Source organism: Harmonia axyridis, chromosome 2 (genome assembly GCF_914767665.1).
Source record: "Harmonia axyridis chromosome 2, icHarAxyr1.1, whole genome shotgun sequence".
Lineage (NCBI taxonomy): Eukaryota > Metazoa > Arthropoda > Insecta > Coleoptera > Coccinellidae > Harmonia > Harmonia axyridis.
The window spans coordinates 10,304,403-10,328,542 of record NC_059502.1 but is presented as its reverse complement, the minus strand read 5'-3'; the positions used below and the strand labels follow the sequence as shown (position 1 = coordinate 10,328,542).

At 37.7% G+C, this 24,140-nt stretch overlaps 1 protein-coding gene across 1 annotated transcript in view; it reads left to right on the top strand.

The window, feature by feature from the left end:
- LOC123674115 (discoidin domain-containing receptor tyrosine kinase B-like) overlaps nucleotides 1–24,140 on the top strand; it is a 408,546-nt gene that overhangs the window by 65,884 nt on the left and 318,522 nt on the right. The window contains exon 2 of the mRNA XM_045608987.1: nucleotides 9,366–9,970. Within this exon, the coding sequence (XP_045464943.1) occupies nucleotides 9,880–9,970 (91 nt within the window). The 5' untranslated portion in view covers nucleotides 9,366–9,879. The remainder of the gene's footprint in view (nucleotides 1–9,365; nucleotides 9,971–24,140) is intronic.

Sequence of the window (24,140 nt, the reverse complement as noted above, 5' to 3'; positions counted from 1 at the left end):
AACAAACAAAACTGCCGCATTTGGAGTGAAGCTAATCCTCAAGTGTATGTCGAAACACCGTTACATCCAGAAAAACTGACTGTTTGGTGCGCTTTATGGGCTGGTGGAATCATTGGTCCGTACTTCTTCAAAAACGATGATGACCAGAACGTTACAGTCAATGGTGATCGGTATAGAGCCATGATTACTAACTTTTTCATTCCTGAATTGAACAACCATGATGTCCAGGAGCTGTGGTTACAACAAGACGGCGCAACATGTCACACAGCTCGTGTCACAATCGATTTATTGAAAGACACGTTTGATGACCGCCTAATTTCACGTTTTGTGAATTGGCCTCCAAGATCTTGTGATTTAACACCGCTAGACTACTTTCTGTGGGGCTATGTAAAGTCATTGGTCTATTCGGATAAGCCACAAACCCTTGACCATTTGGAAGACAACATTCGCCGTGTAATTGTCGATATACGGCCACAAATGTTGGAAAAAGTCATCGAAAATTTGACGTCCAGATTGGACTACATCCGAGCCAGCCGCGGCAGTCATATGCCAGAAATCATATTTAAAGTGTAATAATCCACAAGATTATCTTGCGGATAAATACAATTCATGTCAATCGAATAATCCATCGTTGTTTTATTGCAATTTAAAGTTCTATAGCTCTAAAAAAAAACACCCTTTATTTCATCAAATATAGTGTAAAACATATAGTTATGAGTTGATTATATCTCAATTAAACCAACCTAGAGCAATATCAGGAGTAATCCAAAACTTTTTTCAGAACAATGAAACAAAACCCACAAGGGTATCACGCAAAACAGAGCCGCCGAAAAACAACGAACGTTATCAAAAATTGAAAAACGTTATATCCAACGTCATCCATCAGTCAAATGGACCGCCCATCTCCCATTAGAACCATAAACCTAAACTGTCCTTTCGCCATCAGCCAGATTTATCAGTATCGTCGATCAGTAGGCCATTGTCACGAACCATAATTAATGTCCTAGTAATAAGAATATCACTCGTGATAAAAGACTCTCCCGACATTCATACATGACTCGTTATTACTGTATAATGATTTTTTGCGTGCCCGGTCCTCACGAGCAAATTACGATTTGCATTGTGTGTTTAATTCCATTTCTCATATCGGGGACATGACAGCGGCAAAATTCGGCCCAGATAACCCCCTGATGAATGCCCGGCCTTCGATTAACGCGATTCCATATTTCGCGAGAATTCTGGACCGTGAAAAAGAGGTCGCGTACGGTTTATCAGCGTTGTTCCATCGGACCGGTTCCGGGGGCTGTGCGTTAAAATCGGATTTTCATGAAATAAAAAATACGAGAGAGATCCATCGCGTCGATGGTATGAATCTCAATAATACGAGGGTTTCATTGTGTATTCAAAATTTGAACGAACAAGGAAATGAGGAAAGCACCTACGTGAAGTCGGGAGCTTTGGAACGTCAATTTTATCCTCGACTATACCCTCGTACAGTTCGGTGGTGTCCAAGGGGACGGTTGGAGCATGAAGCGTGAGCGTTTAAAAGCTTTTTTGTTTAGGAAATTTTATCAGCTCAAGATATGACTTTTTCATTTAGAATATCAATCAAATTTTTATTTCGATATAATGCTTGGACCTTACTATTATGCCATCTTGGTAGAAATAAAGGGTGTTTTTTTTGGAGATATAGAATTTTTAATTGCAATAAAACAACGATGGATTATTCGATTGACATGAATTTTATTTATCCCCAAGATAATCTTGTGGCATTACATTTTAAATATGATTTCTGGCATATGACCGACAAGGCTGGCTCGGATGTAGTCCAATCTGGACGTCCAATTTTCGATGACTTTTTCCAACATTTGTGGCCGTATATCGGCAATAACACGGCGAATGTTGTCTTCCAAATGGTCAAGGGTTTGTGGCTTATCCGCATAGACCAATGACTTTACATAGCCCCACAGAAAGTAGTCTAGCGGTGTTAAATCACAAGATCTTGGAGGCCAATTCACAGGTCCAAAACGTGAAATTAGGCGGTCACCAAACGTATCTTTCAATAAATCCATTGTGGCACGAGCTGTGTGACATGTTGAAACCACAGCTCCTGAACATCTGGATGTAACGGTGTTTCGACCTACACTTGAGGATTAGCTTCACTCCAAATGCGGCAGTTTTGTTTGTTGACGTAGTGATTCAAGCAGAAGTGCGCTTCATCGCTAAACAAAATGGACGTAGTGCGCGATACGTATTCCGCACATAACCATTATTTTCGAAATAAAATAGCACTATTTGCAAGCGTTGTTCAGGCGTGAGTCTATTCATGATGAATTGCCAAACCAAACTGGCAATAAATCACTTGACAGCTGTTTAATCGGTCGCCATCTTGAACAGAAATGCCAACTTAAAGTTATATACCTCGAAAATAAACACCCGTTACATCTCTTCTAATTCCATATCAAAAAAATCATTAACCATTTCGCTATAGTGATGAGAAATGACGGTTTTTTGAGTTACACCTTCTCCAATTTCAAATGTTTTTAAGCTTATGAATCAAAAATCTCCTATATTCAGTTTGAAAACTGCAACTGAGAAATCTGACCACTAGCGCAAAGTTCATATGAATACTTCATCGGCATCTTCCGAACATGCCGCAATGGTACATTTAACCGATTTTCCAAGTTTCCCTTTCTACCCCTTGTGAAATTTATCTGTCGACGGCAGTTACCGTAGTAACCCCTCAAGTTTTATGCGTCTCCCGATTGTACATGACAAAACCTTAATTGGATTTCTTCTTTTATGGTTGACCGTCGTTTATGGGTCTTCCGAGTCTGCCTTGGAATTCTGGGATATCAACAGCACGCAAAAATAATTTATCAAAAATCCGGTGAGTCCGGATACCTTTTTCCGAACCTGGGCTCAAACACGTGACAAGGAAGCTGCTATCAGATTTTTTTATCCATGAAAAGCGCTGCTTTGAGACGTGATAGTGAATGGAGGAAGTGGAAAACTGAAAATACTGCGGAGACTTTGAAGGAGAAAAGCGAAGAAGAATATCGCATCTTTTATTTGTTTTTTTTTACGTGGTCATCAAAGTGAATTATGAATGGAGGTACAAATGAGCACAATATCTTAGGAATGGCACTGGGACTTGTCTGGATAGGAATCTTACTTTTGATTCATTATTTCAGACTTTCTCGAAAAAAACTATTTGAAATCGTCCAGATTTTTTCTGCCTTCTTCCAAATAATTCGTAATGAAACGTAGTGAACTTTGCACTATGATTTATTATTTCCTTCTTTTTCATACAATATATGAAATAACCAAAAAGTGAGGCTTATAAATCTATCGAAAATTTCCAACTCAGGTTTTCTTCTACAAATTCAGCATTCCATCACTGATCTGCAGATCTAACAAGCTATGATCTATTGGATCATCTTATGTATTTCCCAGTAGGAATGGTACAATTTGAAATGGTTATAATAACACCATTCTGCATAATTTTTGACATTTCTCATGTTAATTGTCTTCAGTAGGTTATCTCACTCAATCTTGGAGAGAAACACGCTTCAACAAACGTTCAGAGTTTGTTCAGATCAGCAAAAATCTAGAAACACGTGCTGTCATCGAAGGTGAGTAGCGATAGACCAGAGCTCATCATATCACATAACCCTGTTATGCCGCATAAGCCAACAGAGATTTGTGATACTGAGGAGCTCTAAAAACAGCAAAACTGGTTTATCTTTATTCACTCTCAATGATAGAATTCTCAACCTAGATTTCTGCCAATCCGATATTCTGAATTATATGATGGTTTTTTTAGTGTTCTAATCAACCATCTTTTAAACTTCGTCATCAGAAAAGTGGAGTACAAAAAAAAATACAATCGAGAAGGAATCTTCTCGTCGATCCGTGACCTCAGAAAGGGCAATAGAGAAAAATACTTCAAAAGTTTCAATATCGAGCGAAAGAAGTAATATCTGCGGCAAAAGTATGTTCAACTCCCGTTTCTCTTGCCAATGGACGAAGTGGGTCATCCCCAATATGCTTTGTCTCCAGATAAAAGCAATTGATATTTCATTAAATTGCCCTACTTTCGCCCCTAAATCGGCTTACGTACGTTCCATTGCTTCCATTAAGCCTTTTGTAATTGTCTTGCTACGGCTCTGTCCACTACGTCTTCGATTATAGATAACTGCACTAAAAGTCAGGACTATCGTGATGAGAGGTATCTTTCAGAAAGGATCTGATTAATTTTTCAATACGATACCAGTAACAGTAACTCTTAGATCGACATATAGGGTGTTTTTTTTCGAGGTATACAACTTTAAGTTGGCATTACTGTTCAAGATGACGACCGATTTAACAGTTGTCATGTGATTTATTCTCAGTTTGGTTTGGCAATTTATCATAAATAGACTCACGTCTGACCAACGCTTGCAAATAGTGCAATTTTATTTCGAAAATAATGGTTCTGTGCGGAATACGTATCGCGCACTACGTTTATTTTATTTTGTTTAGCGATGAAGCGCACTTCTGGTTGAATGGCTACGTCAACAAACAAAACTGCCCCATTTGGAGTGAAGCTAATCCTCAAGTGTATGTCGAAACACAGTTACATCCAGAAAAACTGACTGTTTGGTGCGCTTTATGGGCTGGTGGAATCATTGGTCCGTACTTCTTCAAAAACGATGATGGCCAGAACGTTACAGTAAATGGTAATCGGTATAGAGCCATGATTATTAACTTTTTTATTCCTGAATTGAACAACCATGATGTCCAGGAGATGTGGTTCCAACAAGACGGCGCAATATGTCACACAGCTCGGGCCACAATCGATTTATTGAAAGACACGTTTGGTGACCGCCTAATTTCACGTTTTGGACCTGTGAATTGGCCTCCAAGATCTTGTGATTTAACACCGCTACACTACTTTCTGTGGGGCTATGTAAAGTCATTGGTCTATGCGGATAAGCCACAAACCCTTGACCATTTGGAAGACAACATTCACCGTGTTATTGCCGATATACGGCCACAAATGTTGGAAAAAGTCATCGAAAATTGGACGTCCAGATTGGACTACATCCGAGCCAGCCGTCATATGCCGTCATATTTAAAATGTAATGTCACAAGATTATCTTGCGGATGAATAAAATTCATGTCAATCGAATAATCCATCGTTGTTTTATTGCAATTTAAAGTTCAATAGCTCTAAAAAAACACCCCTTATTATCTCCACACCTTTACATTGGTTATCAGTGCTATCGCTTATTACTTCAGCGTCCTATTCGTAGATAGGTCGCAGTCGAGAAATCTTGGAAAAAATTTCATTTCTATATGAACTTATTTTCAATTGAATCTTATCTACCTGATTCTAGAACTACCAGATTATAGTCACGTAAACTTATGGATTAATACTATGTATGGAAGTGACAAGGAAATTTGGCGTTAGGAATGGAGTTCTTGTAATGTCTTCAACAAAAGGCTAATCGTTGAAACTTCAAAGAAAGTTCTAGGTTTTAATCTACCTAGGACAATGTACTGTACTTTAAATCGCCATGGTCGTTGCAATAGTATGCCTTTCAAATGGCATTCTATTGAAAGTCCACCATGTAAGTGTCGCGTAGAAGAAAACATTGATCATTTGGTGCAATTCCTAAATTTTATGGTGGTTTCCAAGGTATCCATTCAGTTTCAGATTCTTTTTCAGAATGGGTTGCTCACTTAACCAAGCCTAACTTCAAATGAATGTAATGGAAACTATAACATTCATTAACCCTTTCTGTTTTTTTTTGTTTTCTTATTGAATTATAATATTTGCGTCGTCAACTTTTGGTTAAAAAGAATGATGAAAAAATTTTGTTTGGATGAAGAAGAAAACCTTCAATGTAAATATGTCAGCTTATTCTGTGAATAAATACGCAAACTAATCACTACACCTATACAGAGAGTGCTCTTTTATCATCCGAAAAAAAAATGTTGAAAAAGAGCTTGAAGCCTTCTTCAATAGAAAAGACGGGTGTTTCTGCAGAAAAAGAATAGTAAGACGTCCGTTGGAGTATCACTCTTGAAGGTGACAACGTTAAATAATAAATTCATTTATCGTTGATGAATAAAGTAGAATTTCGAAAAAAATTATATTTTTACTGGTTAGACCCTTATTCAGTAAAGTGTTATTTTGTGCCTTTGTTTGTTTTGTTGGATTCTTCTAAAATTCCTCTTTTTCTGAGACCTTTGTTCTCATATCTTTCCTTGCACACAATAACATTTCGGAATATCACCTGTTGATTTGTCCTACAATCTTTATACTCGTATCTCTCTGATTTCGTCTGAATATCCGATAAGAGATTTTCAAGTGGAATATTAAAAACTCATACATATGAGTTAAAGGGTCCATTATGAGTCATTTGCCACCCAGAAATTGTGAAAGATAAATTCAATGTTTTTTAATCATGTAAAACTGCAAAGATTTATTCTTAGCAATGAAAATATGCGACATGTAATGAGTACAAGCAGCAAGAGACATAAAGTGATTTGGCATACGTAGAATGAAACTTTTGAACGGTGGTAACTGATTCGTTATTTCGGTTTTTTTTCTTTATTCCCTTGTTTCTTAATTGGCTCAATAAATCTTGTCCTGTGTGTGTCTCGTTGCGTCCCTCTAATAAGAGTCGTTTGTTGAATCTTGATAGCTGCAGGTTCATTGCAGTACACCATTATACCCACGCACGTACTTGGCAGTACCTATTGAACATTATGTTGACTAACGACGTCATAATACATTTATGAATTTGTAACATTCGCGGGGTCATCATTATGTAGAAAACGTGTATGATGCTAATGATCCATTTCCTTATTCATTCAGGTCTATATAGTTGGCATAACCGTATCAAATATGAACGTATTAGGAGCATTTGAGTTTCTGAGAAGGGCTATCATCTGATTCAATCCGATAGAGAAATGATTTTCGAGAATGGTCCATTGATATGCTGAAAATTATTAATCTGTTCGATGGTGTTGTATATTAATTTTTGAGGTTGACCATGACTCAGTAAGTAAATGTATGTACCAAATATAGAGTATCAAACATAGAGGGAGTGTACGCAATTTTTACATGTCCCCAACATGGTTAGATACGTTGTCGGATTGTGATATATTTTCAAATCCACAATTTTACTATATCGTTATGAATGTATATTATATTGAATGAAATATATTTATTTCATTGATTCCTGATTAAATACGCGAATTTAAATAATTGGAATCCGATATTTCTCCTAATTGTCAAATTTATTATAAGCAGAATATTTATTATTTTCTATATCTACCTGCTGAAAACCAAAGTTTGGCAAATTTTGCTCTCCTAGTGTCATCAAATAAAGGATGTACATCAATTCCTGTAAAAAATTCCATAGAATCCAACAGGCAGGCTGTTGACTATCAAAAGTTGATTGCAGAAAATTGAAAAAAGCGATTCAATGAATGTTGTCTGATGGAAGAGGGTTACTTTTTGTTTTATTTAATCAAGGTTTGTGTTGTATATTGTATTGCGTATGCGTTCTTCGTTTAATATTTAATGGTAAGAGATGGAAACAGCCAGTTTCCCCCCCTTATGTACTTTTCCTCAAGGGAGAACAGGAGGTATAGGGGTTATAACCCCTAACATAATACACATTTTTGCATTTTTAGTCTCTTTTAAGGAGCATTGTTATAAAATACAAATGAGTCATTCCTGATATGTGTCATTCAATATTGAAAAATCTACAACAATTCTGTTGCTTCAACAATAATATATCTTTCTTCTGATAACAATAGAAATTTGTGTGTTGAAAAAGTGTATGGCCAGTAAGATTTGTTTTATGACGTGAACACAAAAGTAATGAGTATTTTTCTATTCACGAATGAATTTTTAAATATTCATAATATGTAGCACATCAAACTCAATGGTATTGAAGGAATAGTTTAGCCATTTATTGCGAAATATATCTACTTCTCAACAGTTGTGAAATATTTGACTTTTTGCGTGAAAAATGTTTGCAAACTTTACTGAGTTTTAAAAAGTATTTACTTTATATGTCAAAATTAGAAAAATTGCATCGCAACTCAATGAAAAACAATTCAAATGAATGAATTTGTGTTTGAGGAATTTATTATTTATTCATTTGAATTGTTTGTCATTGAGATGCAATTTTTCTAATTTTGACATATAAAGTAAAGTTTGTATTCACAAACAAAAATTAACGTAGTTACGTTTCCTTAATTTTTCACAATTTTCATTATCTAAGGCCTTATAATTATTTGAATATCATACCATACAAATCAACATGGTTTATGGATTAATAATTATTCATCGATAATTTCATAAAGAAGCTAAAACTTTGTCTCCTAGAGTTACAATACAAAGTGAGGTAATTGGTATTATTCAAACAAAGCCTTCTTTCTCTAAAAACTTCCCAGTTAATCCAATTGTTCTAACTGGAATGAAAAGTGAAAATACATTCCTGTAGATAAATAGTTCACACAAAAAATTTTAGTTCAAAATCCTAAACATGATATTGGGTTCTGAATATGTAGCATAATTTCAATTCACTTCCAAACGTTAACTCGATTTTCCAAGAAGGAATTTCATTGAATTGAATTCCAAAGCACAATTGAGTTAGCAGTTACCGTGTTGTTTTTTACGAATTTGTTAGATGTCTTAATTTCCATTTGTCGAATTTAGAAATATCATCGTTCATAGAAAGAAATTGTTATGAAAACCAGTTTTTGACAGTTTTAGTGTCGACATCATGTATTCTGTGCACCTTAGTAGCACAAAACAACCTGAATATCCCAGCGACTAAGATGTCTAAATACTGGTGTGCTCACTTACTCTTGACAAACCTTAAGATTGAAGAGATTGGATTGGATTTTAATGGTATTAGTCCCTTTTCACTTGATTTCCGCATCGTTTCTAATGGCTGCGCTCACGTCGTCTTTCTGTCAATGCGTTTTGAGGTTGAAATGATGCTGTTGATTGGTTGATTTTTGTATAGCGCCACCTTAAGAAAGAAAAGAGATAAGGGACTTATGTCGAGCCTAGACATCAGAATTAATCAGTGTACACACCAGTATTTCAGACATCTTAGTTCACAGAAAGAAATACTCATAAACCCAATTTTAACAGCTCTAGTGTTGACACCATGAATTCTATTCATCTCAGCAGCACAGAGCCCCGTTTTTGACAGTTCTAGTCAAATCGTTTAATTTTAAGTGTCGACACCATGTACTCTATGCACCTTAGCAGCACAGAGAGCAACCTGAATATCCCACCGACTCATCAACACCTCAAACGCCCTAATTTTCATACGTTTCTGTTACAGGTCGACGTCGACGTCCAAACAATCGTCGCAATCAACCAGCACGATCATCAATAACCCTTCGATGAGCAAGATCCGATCTCTTACTACTCACGAGTACAACGCCGCCTGATAACTGCAACACACAGAGGGACAATTGCAGCAGGCCGGGGTAGGTTGCAGTGCCGTGCCGTCCGTTTGTTCCACTACGCCGTGACAGGTCTGCCCGTTCGCGTGTTCGAAAATGCTGCGAGATACCAGAAATCACGTTTGCAACGTCACGTTCTCCGACATTTGATGAGGACCGTGAGAACTTTATTCGATTATCGTATCTCAAATCGTGCCGAGGAGTTTTCCGAGCAGCATGTTCGCATGGTGATCTCTTTCCGAGGGCGATGAATAGCAACTCTAACCTTTAAAAATTTCGCATCCGACTGACAGGTGCTCTCGACGACTCTGTGGTCCCGTTTCACCTTTCATCCAACGACGTTGTTCTGTGCGTTATGACCATAGACTTTGTTCATTAGTGCGGTTAATTATGTGGAGTGTCGAAATGTTGGTGCTTTTCTTAGGATATTTATTATTGATGCACGGAGCGGATGCTGCAGCGCCGGGGGAGGTTGAGAATGGTGAGTTTGCAGAATTTACCTCGTTTCGTTTTGTTTCATAGAGGGTAAAGCGAGCGTGAAATTGAATTCGTTGTGTTCACTTGTTGGGGTATTTATGTTTCGCTGAGGTTAATGAGGATATTTTTTATGCTGTACGTGGTTGAGGTTCTGAATGGGAAATACTGGTGTTTTCCTTACAATGAGTAACATAATAGTTACTACAATTCCACAGAAAACCAGTTAGCAAGATCTTACGCTTAAAAATTAAAAAAAAAACTACTTAATCTGAAAATACTGAAAGATTCTTCGAGATATTTCAATTTTTTCCACTACATTTAGGTATTTCAAGGTAAGATGACAAAGAATCAATTGATGAGTTTTCCATTCAGAAATATTAAAGGCTGATTCCGAAATAAGTTAAGTTGATATACGGTCATATTTTGTACATTAACGAACTTATCCCGGCAATTTGAGGTCCGAACCTTACCTGCAAATTTCGAGAGAGAAATCATGTTTACGTCCGGAAAGAATTGAATTTGTGCATGGATTCTTCATCAGTCAAATAATAATAAGTTTTCCACCCCCATGCCTATTTAGAGATGTAAATCTGCCCCAGCCTTAACCAAAATTGTTGTGTACGACCGACAGAAACAATGTCCTGTGTATTCATGTGTATTGAGCAGATTTAAAAAAATTTGCTGAATTTTGTAAAATGATGTATGTATTCCCATTATTTGCTTACAATTCTAATTATCTGAATATTCGAGGAAAAAGTGGTACTTTAAATCTATTCCAGACGGCATAAGAAACTCATATCCAAAAACTTCAATATAATTCAAATTATTTTTTATGAGATATAGATTTTCCACTAAGAATTCAGGTATGTAGGTATACAAAATCGCAGCCTCTGAACGGGACCATCTAGACAAAAATGACAAGAAAAAGACCCCCTTCGAAATCTTCTCGGAGTCCCAGAAAAACTTCCAAACCTTCGATTTTCCTCGCGGTTTTCGAGTATACGGTGTGTTGTGGATTATTTTGACATTCAAGTCTCATTCCTCTGTGGGCAATTTGAAAGTACCACCACGAAAAATCTACTGAGGGTCACAATCTCATATTTGATTAGTTATTATCTCGACTTTTGAGGTTTGATGTTTTCTTCGATGATAGAAATTTTGATACTCTTTCTTTCAACCATAACTATAATGAAAAGTATATTGCATCAAATATTTTCATGTGAGCAGGAGCCAAACGGTAGGTCCTGAGAAAGAAAAGATATATGGAGTACCCCTCCATCGAGATCGTCTTAAATCAGCTCAAGATCCTGGGTGTAAAAAAAATTTTATCTATTGGCAAAGTGACGGGGTCCAAGGGGCGGAGCCCCTTCGGCTAGCAAAGCGAGTTCATTTTATATAATTCATCATGAAGGCTACCAAAAAGTTCTAAACGTACCTTATTCAGAATGAATATATGGTTGGGTGCTCCCTTTGATTAGCTCATCATATATATATCAGAATTTCCTGAGTGTAGCTTTTAGCATTGAGCATTTTCACCATAAAGTCAATGCTTTGAAAAAATGGGAGAACTAAGCAATTATTACATTACTACTTGTTCTACAATGTCCTATTTTTTATATGAAATTCTAAAATTCGCATCAGAATTCGATTATAGTTTAAGATTTCAATTGAGAGTAGAAACGAAAGCCGAATTTTTGGTAGGACAGTAATTCAACATTGAACAAATATCTGGACACAAATGCAATAGCTATAAAATCTGTTCGAAATTGACCAATGAAAGTTACAATTTCGTGAATTGATAAACAGCTAAAGATTGAAGATATTCCTGAAATTTTCGAGTCGAGCTTTAATAACATCCTTATTGGATATCTTTCCTATTCGGCATTACCTATCCGAGATATGCTTGGTCACGCAATGGCAAAAGTATTATTGTTTCCTCAAGAGAAAACTGTGGAAATTCAACAATTGACGGATGTTACCATCCAATTTAATGGGAGAAAAATAATATCGTAACATTAAGTTTGGGAAGAATAGTCCTCACTTTATTCTTTGGTCACGAAAATCTCGTTGACAAAAGACGTTGGGGAACGTCGAATAATAACAATCCATCAAGTTGTTCCTCAAATATCACCTTCCACGCGACAAAAGCCCCTGGCCATAGCTGCCGCTGGTAGCTCATAATCTTTTTCGGTATACAAACACAGGTTCCAAGAAATCAAACAAATTAGAGAGTTCGAACTATACCCATAAATAAAATAGATTTCAGAACCAGTTGGCTTGTCCCGGTCACGATCCCCGTACTTAAACATTGATGCATAATAGCAACTGACGCCCCTATGCATAGTAATTGTGCTAATAAGTATCCACTGTAACGGCAATAATTCATTATTATGAAGATTCCCATTTATTACGCTTTTCGTGATGAGTGGAAGAACTAGATAGTTATCGTAAGTGATGGGCACATTCTGATACACCGTAACGCTTCGACTGAGTTCAATTCCACCGTGCAGGATTTAATGGAATTGACTGTAATTGATTGAGTAATTCTTTTGATTTGTTGTTGTTGTTTGTCCAGGGGAGAAATTTGAATATTTAATTGTCGCAATTGGTGCGGCGGTACGAAGAAAATTTTGGTGATTCTATATACGTGATAGGGATTATAATTGATGTTTAAGGTTGAATGAGGAGAGCTTTGGTTCTCTGAGCTTTCTGAGATTATCGTTTTTAGCACCACCATTTTCTCTGAAATGAATTGAAAAAGAAATATTGTAAACATGAAAGTTATGTTATTTCCTCTTGCCCCTAAATAAACAACAATTCAAGAAAAAATATTTTTCCAATGGTTACTGTGATTCGCTCGCCTTCTTTCCTGAAAAAAAAACAGCCCCAAAAGTAAGAAAATTTCGACTCAAACACGACATCCATACCAAAAATCTCAGGAAGACCATCCTTTTTTTGGAAGTAATAAATTGAGTAATTAGCTACCCCATTGCAACGACAAGCCAATTCGGAAGAGCACATATGGAGAAATCTACATCGTAACAATTCAGAATCTTTAAAAACTCTTCGGTCGAAAAAGTTTTGGAACTTGATTTTCTTTTCTGGGAAAGTGTGCAGTTTTTTGCGCTTTGATTCCCTAGCCAATCGTATTCTTTGAAAAACCTTTCTTTACTCATCTGTGCAGTGGTGTTCCCTAAATATTAGGTGTACAACTTTGCTTCCACCGGTTTGCAATAGATCGAACATATCATATAATAAGCTTAGGTATTTGTAAACATAATGCCATCGAAATATTAGTCGATTTGTGTCTGCATCATCAAGACTTGTGTCAAACGCAACAAGAATTGGCAGGATCATTGAGAGTGATGCAACAAGCCATTTCAAAACGCTTGAAAGTCATGGGAATGATTAAGAAACAAGGAAATTGGGTGCCGTATGAGTTGAAGCCGTGAGATGTTGAACGGCGTTTGTTTGCTTGTGAGTAGCTGCTTGCAAGGCAAAGATGGAAGGGATTTCAGCATCGCATTGTGACTGGAGACGAAAAATGGATTCATTACGATAATCCTAAATGCAGAAAATCATAGAGATATACCGGCCATGCTTCCATGTCGACACCCAAACTTAATATTTACTGTTCGAAGGCCATGCTCAGTATTTGGTGGGACTAGCTCGGCGTAGTGAATTATGAGCTGTTAAAACCGATTTACATTAGATCGATTCGTGGTTCGCTTCAAAAGAAGACTAGTTTTTTCAACGGGCGATTCGTACGCTGCCCGAAAAATGGGAGAAAGTAGTGGCCAGCGATGGACAATTTTTTGAATCATAAATGTATAACCAGTTTTTTACAATAAGGCTTCAAATTTCGGAAAAAAAAAACGGCGGCAGTGAAGTTGTATGCCTTTATTCTTCATATCAAAAGAGTAGTCTTCTATTTCTGGAATTGTTTTCGATCTGAGGAGAAGTGTCTGTTGAGCAGGAACCTGAGAACTATTCCATTCTTGGTGGCCCATTTTTCGAATGGATGAACGACAAAAACGTTTATGATGCGATCTTTAGTCGACTATTTGACAAATATCTATCTCATATGCTATTTTGGATTTGAGATATATTAAAACCAACTTGTTGGTTTCAGGAATTTTCTCACTGAAAATGGAAGGAGTAAAATAGTCTATGCAGAATATTGAAACGCTTAGCAGAATTTTATTTTTCCATTATTCTGCGTCCGTTGAACTGCACTAGTTTGAAGGACCATCTGTTTGTTCAATATGAGCTTTCGCACAGATTTCACAAACTAACTTTTAGATTCTACATCGTCGACAGATCAATATAGCTGGTAGCTGAACTGTATGAGGTATCAGCATTCAAAATTATCATATCACCTTACAATTGATTAAAGGAAAATTATTCATTGTGGAGTATGGAGAAAATGTATGCTGAGATGGATCACCATATAAGCTGAAAGAGCTGAAAATGCAAATTTGTGATTTCAGTTTATATTTCAGAAATAATTGGAAGCTACTACACTACTACCAAGAGTTTTATTCAATATCCGCAAGATATAATTAATATCTCATGGCAATAAAAAAGATGGAGATGCTGTACTCTTTAATAGAATATTATTTATTTTTATATATTCTGTTACGCCCCAAAAGGTCAAACTTTCACCCCTAATAAAACTATTCCGTTAATTCACTCAGTCGATCTCAGCATTAAGACAATAGTCGAAAAACTGCATTGCTCCAAATCTCAACACAAACACGCGGGGTTACGAGCTTGACTCAGTTCATTATATACGCGAGTATATATTATTTACAAACGCCGCGTATCGAACAGACTCCCTCGCAATTATCCCCAACCCCAAGGTGATAATCTTGTCGTGTGATTTCCGCCCAGAAGGAGAAAGGAACTTCTGTAAACATACCAGTGCGTTGCGAACGGGGCGACACACCGCCTATAACAACAGATAATGAGCGCCAGTAAATCAAGATGAGACGAAACACAGAAGCATTTATTGTTATCCCCCAATTAAGTGCATCCCACATCTCGTCGGTCGACATGTGAGCGTCGGCGAGATCTGTACCAGTCATAATGAACGGTATACAAACGGCCGCTTTAGTTCCTTATCTCGCTGGATCAGTTTTGCCCCGGGAATGTTCAAGATGCGGTCCACCATCCTCGGGCTTAAGAGGTGATGTCACCGAATTTAATGGGGAAGATGCGAGAGGAAAAAAAGGCGAGGATGCGCAAAAGTCGAGCCTCGCCTTGGAGAATGACAATCAGCCGGTTGTGTTTCAGACATTCTGATAAGGAATGATTCGCAACAGTGCATCCTGTTCCTCTGAGGCAATTAGAAGCTATACCGGAAGGAAAGACGAAATGAGAACATTGCGAATTTTGAACAAGGCTTCGTTATATCCTTCATCTCTTTATCTTATAGAGTTATAATAATGCAGAGATGCCTTTTCCACTTCTATTCTGAAGACTAACTTTGAAAGATTACCATAGGAACCGCATGATTGAAGCTTAGTATCTTTAGATATTTTGGGATGCCAGCATCTTCAATTTCTCGTAGGTATTAGGTGTACAACTTTGCTTCCGCCGTTTTGCAATAGATGACTGTAGCGGTAAGTGGTAGTCGAAATGAATAGATCGTGATTGTCATACAATAAGTTTAGGTATTTGTTAACATAACGCCATCGAAATATTAGACGATTTGATTCTGCATCATAAAGTTATTCTTGACTAAATATATCAGCTTAGGAGCCCAATTCTCGTCATTTGCTGGAGGTTTTAATTTTCTGCTTTAATACGAAGAAATCTGCGGCTGAGGCTCTTCGAATGCTCTCAAATACTTATGGCGAGGCCGCTATTAGTGAAAACAACGTGCCGAAAGCGATTTCAATGCTTCAAGAACGGTGATTTTGACGCCGAAAGACCAGCATGTCGGTGGAAGAGAGAAGGTTTTCGAAGATGCAGAATTGGTGGTGTTACTTGATCAAGTCAAACGCAATAAGGATTGGCAGGATCATTGGAAGTGACGCAACGAGCCATTGCAAAACGTCTGAAAGTCATGGGAATGATTCAGAAACAAGGAAATTGGATGCCGTATGAATTGAAGCCGAGAGATGTTGAACGGCGTTTGTTTGCTTGTGAACAGCTGCTTGCAAGACAAATACAGAAAGAAAGCAAAGACGAAAAGGATTTCTGCATCGTATTGTGATTGGAGACGGAAAATGGGTTCATAACGATAATCCCAAACGCAAAAAATCATAGGGATATCCAGGCCATGCTTCCACATCGATAAATATTCACGGTTCCAACGTCATGCTCAGTATTTGGTGTGACCAGCTCGGTGTAGTGTGATATGAGTTGTCAAAACTGACTGAAACAATCACAGGCGATCGTTATCGAATGCAATTAATGCGTTTGAGCCGAGCATTGAAAGATAAACGGCCGCAATACAACGAGAGACATGATGAAGCGCTTTTACAGCATGACAATGCTCAATTCCGTGTTGTAAAAGGGGTCAAGACATACTTGAAAACGTTTGAATGAGAAGTCCTACCCCACCCGCCATATTCTCCAGACTTTGCTCCCTCGGACTATAACTTGTTTCGATCAATGGCATACGGCCTGGCTGACCAGCACTTCCGGTCTTATGAGAAAGTAAAAATTTGGATTGATTCGTGAATCGCTCCAAAAGGTGACCAGTTTTTTCAACGCGGGATTCATACGCTGCCCGAAAGATGGAAGAAAGTAGTGGACAACAATAGAAAATACTTTGAATCATAAATGTATAACAATTTTTTTACAATAAAGCCTCTAATTAATTTTAGAAAAAACGGCAAAAGCAATCTATCACTTGTTTCGGTCAATGACACACGGACTGGCTGACCAGCACTTCCGGTCTTATGAACAACTGGCTTTTTGCAGACCTCGAAAGATTACTCCAGGGCAAGGAATTTTACTTTATTGTAGAAGTGATTGCCAACATCCTATTTTTCAAGAATTTTTCTAAAAGATATTGAAACGTTAGAGGAATTTTGGAGTAAATGTGTTTTTACTGGTTAAGCCCAAGCGAGGGCCCTTGGCTTATCGAGTGCAGTGTTACTTAATTCATCAACCCTTTTGCGTCCATATTCGAAAAAGAAAACGCAGACTACCCCCCACCACAGAATATAAGCTCAGCAACCTATTCTTTCACACAACAACATCTCCCCTTCGCCCCACGTATCCGACACCTGCTGATCAGACAACGCCGCCCTATTCTCGAGACGTAATATCGTCTCAATAAAGACACAGCCATCCCCAAACACTCATATTGCACGTTTCGATATAATCTCATCAAAATTGATTTACGCTGATCGCTATTCTCCATTATTAGATTGCGTGTGTGCGCGCGGGGCACAAGAACAGTTCGGCTCACACGAAGGAGGGCCCCCCTCAGAGACTGTGTGTGCGATGTTCGGTCACTATGCTAATCCCCCCCCCTTCTGCAACACAACGTACGCAAAACGCCTCTCAATAATGGACTTGCTGCGATGATTACAGGGGCGTGCAAATCGAATATCGACGAGTTTGGGTGGCAACATTTTTGATGGACGCTGATTGAAATTGGAGGAGGAAGGATTAAAGGAAATGGCCTGGGAGCCTGATGGAAAATCGGGCAAACATGAATACTTTTGGAATCAGAGGCCGAAAACCCAACTGCGTTTTGACTAATGCATTATAAAAAATACGGAAATATAGGGTTTTCCAATGTGAGGTTTTATTTGGATTAAAAAATTCTGAATATTCTGGAAATTGATGGATGTTTATTTCATTGTGAAGAGGAAGGTATGCCATTAACAATGGAAAACGATATCAGCCCAATGGCTGCTACAGTTGCAGCAGAATATCCTTTTCATGAAATATTTCATGACCACATTTGCGGCTGAATCTCCTCGACAACTTCACTAATTCCACCTTTAATATATAGTGAATCATTAATGGAGCATTGGCATATACCTCATCTTCCACGTGACCCCCAGAGAAAAGAGTTTGAAGGTGTGAAATCACAAGGCTAATTGCGATCACCTCTTCGAGAAATTATTTATTTATTTTTACGGCTCTGTAAGCTATCCGGGAACTGCGACCAATTTTCTTTTTTGTTCATAACCCTACTTACACATAAAAACCCCGGAACCTTAGAAACCTATTACTTCTTGAGTATCCAGAGCCAGAGCTGACTCTCCCATGTAGTCGTTCTTAGGCCAGTCAGGCCCGGACTTTTGGCTGTTTCTACTTCCTTTCCACAGAGTCTGCAGATCTCATCTACTGACTTACCAATGCGGTACAAAAGCTATTTGCAGCGACAGTGTCGTGTCAGCAGTCCCACCATTACCCGAAGCGCAGCTCGTGGTAGCTTCTGAAGCTTCCTGTGTCGGTGAAAGCACCACAAATTTCTTTGCCTGATCAAGACCCGGAGTGTTTCTTCAGAGGGTTTTTCTATTGTCTTACTTCCATTGTTGGACAGCTGTTGGACAGCTTATATTGGTGTTTCCCACGCACAAAGAAGGGCTCAGGACCAACAGATGTTAACCTTGATGCCCTTTTTGCAAGTTCACCGGATTCTTCATTTCCTTCAATACCATATTATCCTGGTACCAATAGTAGTGTTACTTTATATCCTCTGGCCAGTTGCTTTATGGTATAACGGCTCTCCCATCTCATTAGAGACTCCTGATATATGAATCCAGAGTTGCCTGGCTGTCCGTAGTGATGTAAATATGAGCCCCATCGAGGTTTTTTTGAGACACTCTTGGGCGCAATTATAGACAGCTAGTGTCTCAGTTTGCAAGATAGAAGGATCACCTTCGAGAAATAACACAACCAAGAAACTCTTCTTGCAATATTGCGATTTTTTACTTGTTCCAGCCAAACCAAACCGTTCCAAACAGACTCCTTGAGGATGGAGAGGTTTTACAACAATTATTATTGGATTTTCCGGGTCCCAAATGCGACAATTCTGCTTATCAACGTAGCCTCTGAGGCGAAAATGAGCCTCAACACTGAAGATGATTTTTCGATGAAAATCCAGTAATTTTGATGTATATCAAGGACCCAATCAGACACCAATAGGCGTTGCTGGTGATCGACATGCTTGGGTTTTGTTTTGATGGAATTCCAAAAGCCTCAAAACCTGGGTCTTAATGCAAAATACGGTGTAATGTAGTCTGTGGAATGAAAATATTGACGAAGAATGGACAAAGTGTTTACGTTAACACTACGGGCTAAGGCAGCAATATTCTCAGTAATGATCTTGAGCGACGCACACGGTTTCTATTCTTCATATCATTAACTTGCCCCAAGAGCTCAAATTATTCATTATTAGTTTCATTATTGCCGTCCGAGAAGGTGCTTCACGACGACCCAAAAGTGCTTTAGTTTTGTGAACTGAGACTGCAAAACTACTATTCTAACAATTTCAATGCGTTATTGAAGCGTATATCGTTTCATTTTTACTAATGGCGTCGTTTTAACTTGTCTAATGTCAAAAGATGACAGCTGACCAGAGTGGACTATTCAAAATGAAATGAAAAACCTTTTAGAATTAGGAAATTTTGTTCAGTCCTTTTGATATTGTAAAAAATAGAAAAGACAAAAACTATTATGATACTTGATACCTGTATATTTTGACAAGTGAGTCCCCATTTTGTTGTTGCAAGGAGATCACATGTCCATTTCTTTTTACTTTTTGTAGAGCTCCTGAAGATGCCCTAACAAGGCGAAACATGTAGAGTTGATATTAAATAAAGAGTCCATTAAGTAAAAAATAGGTTCTATCACATTATATCAAAAATGGATTATGGCCGTTTAGTGAGTAACTTTTAGAATCTGTTTAAATTGGCAACAAAACCAAAAGGAAGGAAAATAACACCTGTTCACTGTAAATTGACTTAATTGTTATCGAGTTCGTTTCTTATCACGTGATAATAGGTACCTATTATTCGGGATTTAGGAGCTTATCTCAATCAATAGCCTACTGCTCCCTCAAATTAATTTAGATAATTCTGGAACGTCCATGAGGATGTGAATAAATAAGACAATAATATTGTTTATACTGTCAATTACACTCCTTCCGATATGTATTCTCGAATAATCAAGAGAATTATCTGAAATCGATATTACTTATCACATATTTCAGCAGTAATATTTCGAGCATAACGTTAACTATCTTCAGAGTGTTAGTTTCATATGTGAATTTCCTCAGTTTGACAGCAGTAAGATAACTCCCAGTCTCATTTTCAATAACTGTAACTAATAGTCTAGAAACTTCCGGGTATCGACGTTCCACTCATAAATCCGTTGACTTTTATTAAGTTCTGTCGAATGGTTCGATAACGCGTGAAATATGTAGAAAATTTCGGGAACTTTTCGTATCACTATCCATGATATTCGCGAGAATAAATTCTGAAGTTCAGTCTCCGAGAAGTAAAGTGGGTGATTTTTATTTTCAACGGGTTCCAAAACAGCTCGATATGCATCGTCATAATAGTAAATTGGACACACAAATAGTTCTGTTATCTTGAACAAAGCTCCTTTGACGTCGAAGTTTGGTTTTTTAATGGTAGTTTGGAACCTCTACAGGGTGTTCCTTGTATTTAAGAGAGGGATTCTTAGAGCCTTTTTAAGAAAATAACTTTATTTATACTTATGTCTTAAATGTGCTAACTTTTGAGATATAGGATGGTACATTTTTCAGAAAAAAGTCATAACTACAATACTTTGGCAGATATGTATTTCGTTGATATTTGGTTTACGTTTTCACTGCATCAAGATTCTACTTCTGATGGTCGAACAATTTCATTATTTTTACCAGCTGCGTCTGTATGGATTTGGCATTGAATATTTTGATAATGTTTGGAGTTCAAACATATTGCTAATTTCAAAAAAAAAACTAATTTTTTCAAATTCTTGTAACTTCTGAAGGAAAACGAATCGGACTCATGTTCATAGAAAACTAAATGATTCAGCATGAGTGCAGCTATCATCTGTCAAAGACCTTGTAGAACACTATACCTAGCCTCTTGGCTTGAGCTTGACTTGAATTGAAGTCTAGCTCAATCATTATAGATCATAACTAAATAAAAAATAATAAAAAAAGTTTCTTAATATTGAGAAACCTCCAGGCTTTGTTTGATTTCATAATTTTCTATCCAGGATCTAAGACATATGAGGCATCTACAGATTTGTCGCCTCACCTATTGCGGGTTTTGTAATTGTCAGAGCAGCTCTGGAAAATTATCTTTCAACAGGAGCTGAAGGTGCTGGCGTTGATAAAAAATCCTTGGCCAAGTTTGGAAAGATATTTCTGAAACTACTAAAATCTACCAATAGATTTGATAGAAATGTGAGAAAACAACTAATAATGTCACACTGGCAAATGTTTCAGTCTCCCTGCGCTTGAGGAATCCCCGTATTTAGTCTGAGCGCGCACGAGATTGCAGAAATATATGCCGTGCGACGCGTGCATATCAAGCTCAAGTGATATCAAGTAGCTTGATATCAAGTAAAGCAATAAATATCTAAAATCAAGACAAGTCAATTTCAAGTATATCATTTTTCAGGAGCTTGGCTTGATGAATCCCTAAATATACCTTGTGCTATCAATTGGAATATCGAAATTTCAAAAATTCTTTCAATGAATAAATTACTCTGAGCCAAATAAAAAAACTGAAATAAGAATTTCAATTAATTGTGGAGGTTTTTTTTTAAAAGGCACGACGAATGTGTGGAGGTGCATAAGGTAGGGACCATTGAGTTGCCCTAATCCTGGGATGAAATAATATCCCAACAAAAAGTGCGAACAAATCTCCAAAATTCCCTGATTGGTTTTGGTAATCTCAGTTTTCTTCGATGAGAAGAAATGTTTATGAAGGAAAATATTGAATGAACCTTTTTTTTCCACAACTGTTTTCAAATACCGTAATGACTTTCATTTTTTCACAAAATTCAACCGAAAGAAAATTTGATACAAACAGCACTTAGTCATCCATTACGATTGCATAATATGAAAAATGGAAAGTTCAAATAACTTCCTGAAAAAGAATTGGAAATTTCGTTCATCCACGTCGAGTTACCTCTCAACAAACAAAAGTTCGTACCTGATAGCGAAATGAATATTAATGAAAATTCTCGCGAAATAAGTGATACTATCGCTGAAATCTAATTACAAAGCGAGAATATTCGGCTTAGTATGGACCAAATTGAAGGGGGTGGAGTGAATTAACTCCTAGTGGTTGTAAATGGTTCAGATTGCGGGAATTCTTGATGCCACTTGATTGCTCAAGTACGGCTTGTCGATGCATAATTGTTGCCTGATGCGATCTGATTAACATTTCGGTGATTCATTTTATCCAACCAGACTAGCTGCCATCAAGGAATTTTTCAGTTAACGCAGGCTTCGAGTCTTGTGAATTACTCTAGAAATGTACTTAACGAAAAACTACACAGGCGTATAACTTTACTTCCACCGTTTTTTTCCGAAATTCTGGGCTTTATTGTAAAAAATACTGGTTATACATTTGCGATTCAGAGTATTGTCTATCGCTGGATACTACTTTCCCTCATCTTTCGGGCAGCGTACTGGTTTGAAGCTATCCACGAATCGATCCAATTTTTTTACTTCTTCATGAAAGCTGGTCAGCCAGGCGTGTGCCATTGATCAAAATAAGTGATAGTCCGAGGAAGAAACGTCTGGAGAAAACGGCGGATGTGGTAGAATTTCCCATTTCTACGTTTCCAAGTATGTCTTGACCACTTTCGCAACATGGAGCCAAGCATTGTCATGCTGTAAACTAACTTATCTCATATCTCTCGTTGTATTGCGAACGTTTGTCTTTCAATACTCGGCTCGAACGGCTATAACGATCGCCTTTGATTGTTTCAGTCGGTTTCAACAACTCATAATACACTACGCCGAGCTGGTCCCACCACATATTGAGTCTGACCTTGGAAACGTGAATATTCGGTTTGGCGTCGACGTGGAAGTATGGCCGGGATATCCCCATGATTTTCTGCGCTTATGATTATCGTAATGAACCCATATTTCGTCTCCAGTGCAATGCGATGCAGAAATACCTTCAGCAAACAAACGCTGTTCAACATCTCTTGGCTTCAACTCGTACGGCACCCAATTCCCTTGTTTCTGAATCATTCCCATGATTTTCAGGCATTTTGAAATGGCTTGTTGCGTCACTCCCAAATATCCTGTCAATTCTGGTTGCGTTTGACACGAGTCTTGATCAAGTAATACCTCTAATTCTGCATCTTCGAAAAACTTCTCTCTTCCACGTCAAAATCACTGTTCTTGAAGCGTTGAAACCACTCTCGGCACGTTTTTTCACTAAAAGCGGCATCACCATAGGTATTTGAGAGCGTTCGAAGAGTCTTAGTTGCAGATTTCTTCATATTGAAGCAGAAAATTAATTTTCGATTTTGACACAAATTGGCCTGAATCTCCGCAAGTACTCATCCGACTGTGATGAAACTTCGCAGTAATGATCACAGTTCCTCAACGAAGGGTTGTGCAAAATTTTATTTCTGTGGTTGCACAACCATCGATTTTGACACGAAATGGCCTGAATTTCCGCAAGTACTCATCCGATTGTGATGAAACTTTGCACAAATTATCATAGTCCCTGAAGTTGTGCGAAATTTCATTTCTGTGGTTGCATCACAACCATAGAAAACAATTATCTTTTCCTCGCAAATGTCTGAAGTTTTGAATTTGAAGCCGGCAATCCATAAGGTTAGACTGATGAATTGTTCTTGCCGGGTTTCTGGAGGTGCAAATTGGCGCAAGAAAAAGAGAACAAAAGTTGCTGACGCCACATAGTGCTTCCCTAGACTCTTCAATGGAACAATTAGGGTAGATAACCAACATACACGTATCAAAACATCCGTTATTAAAAATGGGATCGGCCAGAAATTGATGAACAGATAATTGAATGAGAACCATTAGAGATTTCCAGCTTCCTCCTAATTCTTCCGCCGATGGACACGCCGGAATTGGATTCCTTTCATTTACTGCTCACAATTACATCTGGCCGAGTTAAAAGAAAGAACACGAACGAGGAAACTCGTAGTCTTCCGAAAGGATTTTTAATTTCATTGTTCAACAAATTGCTCCC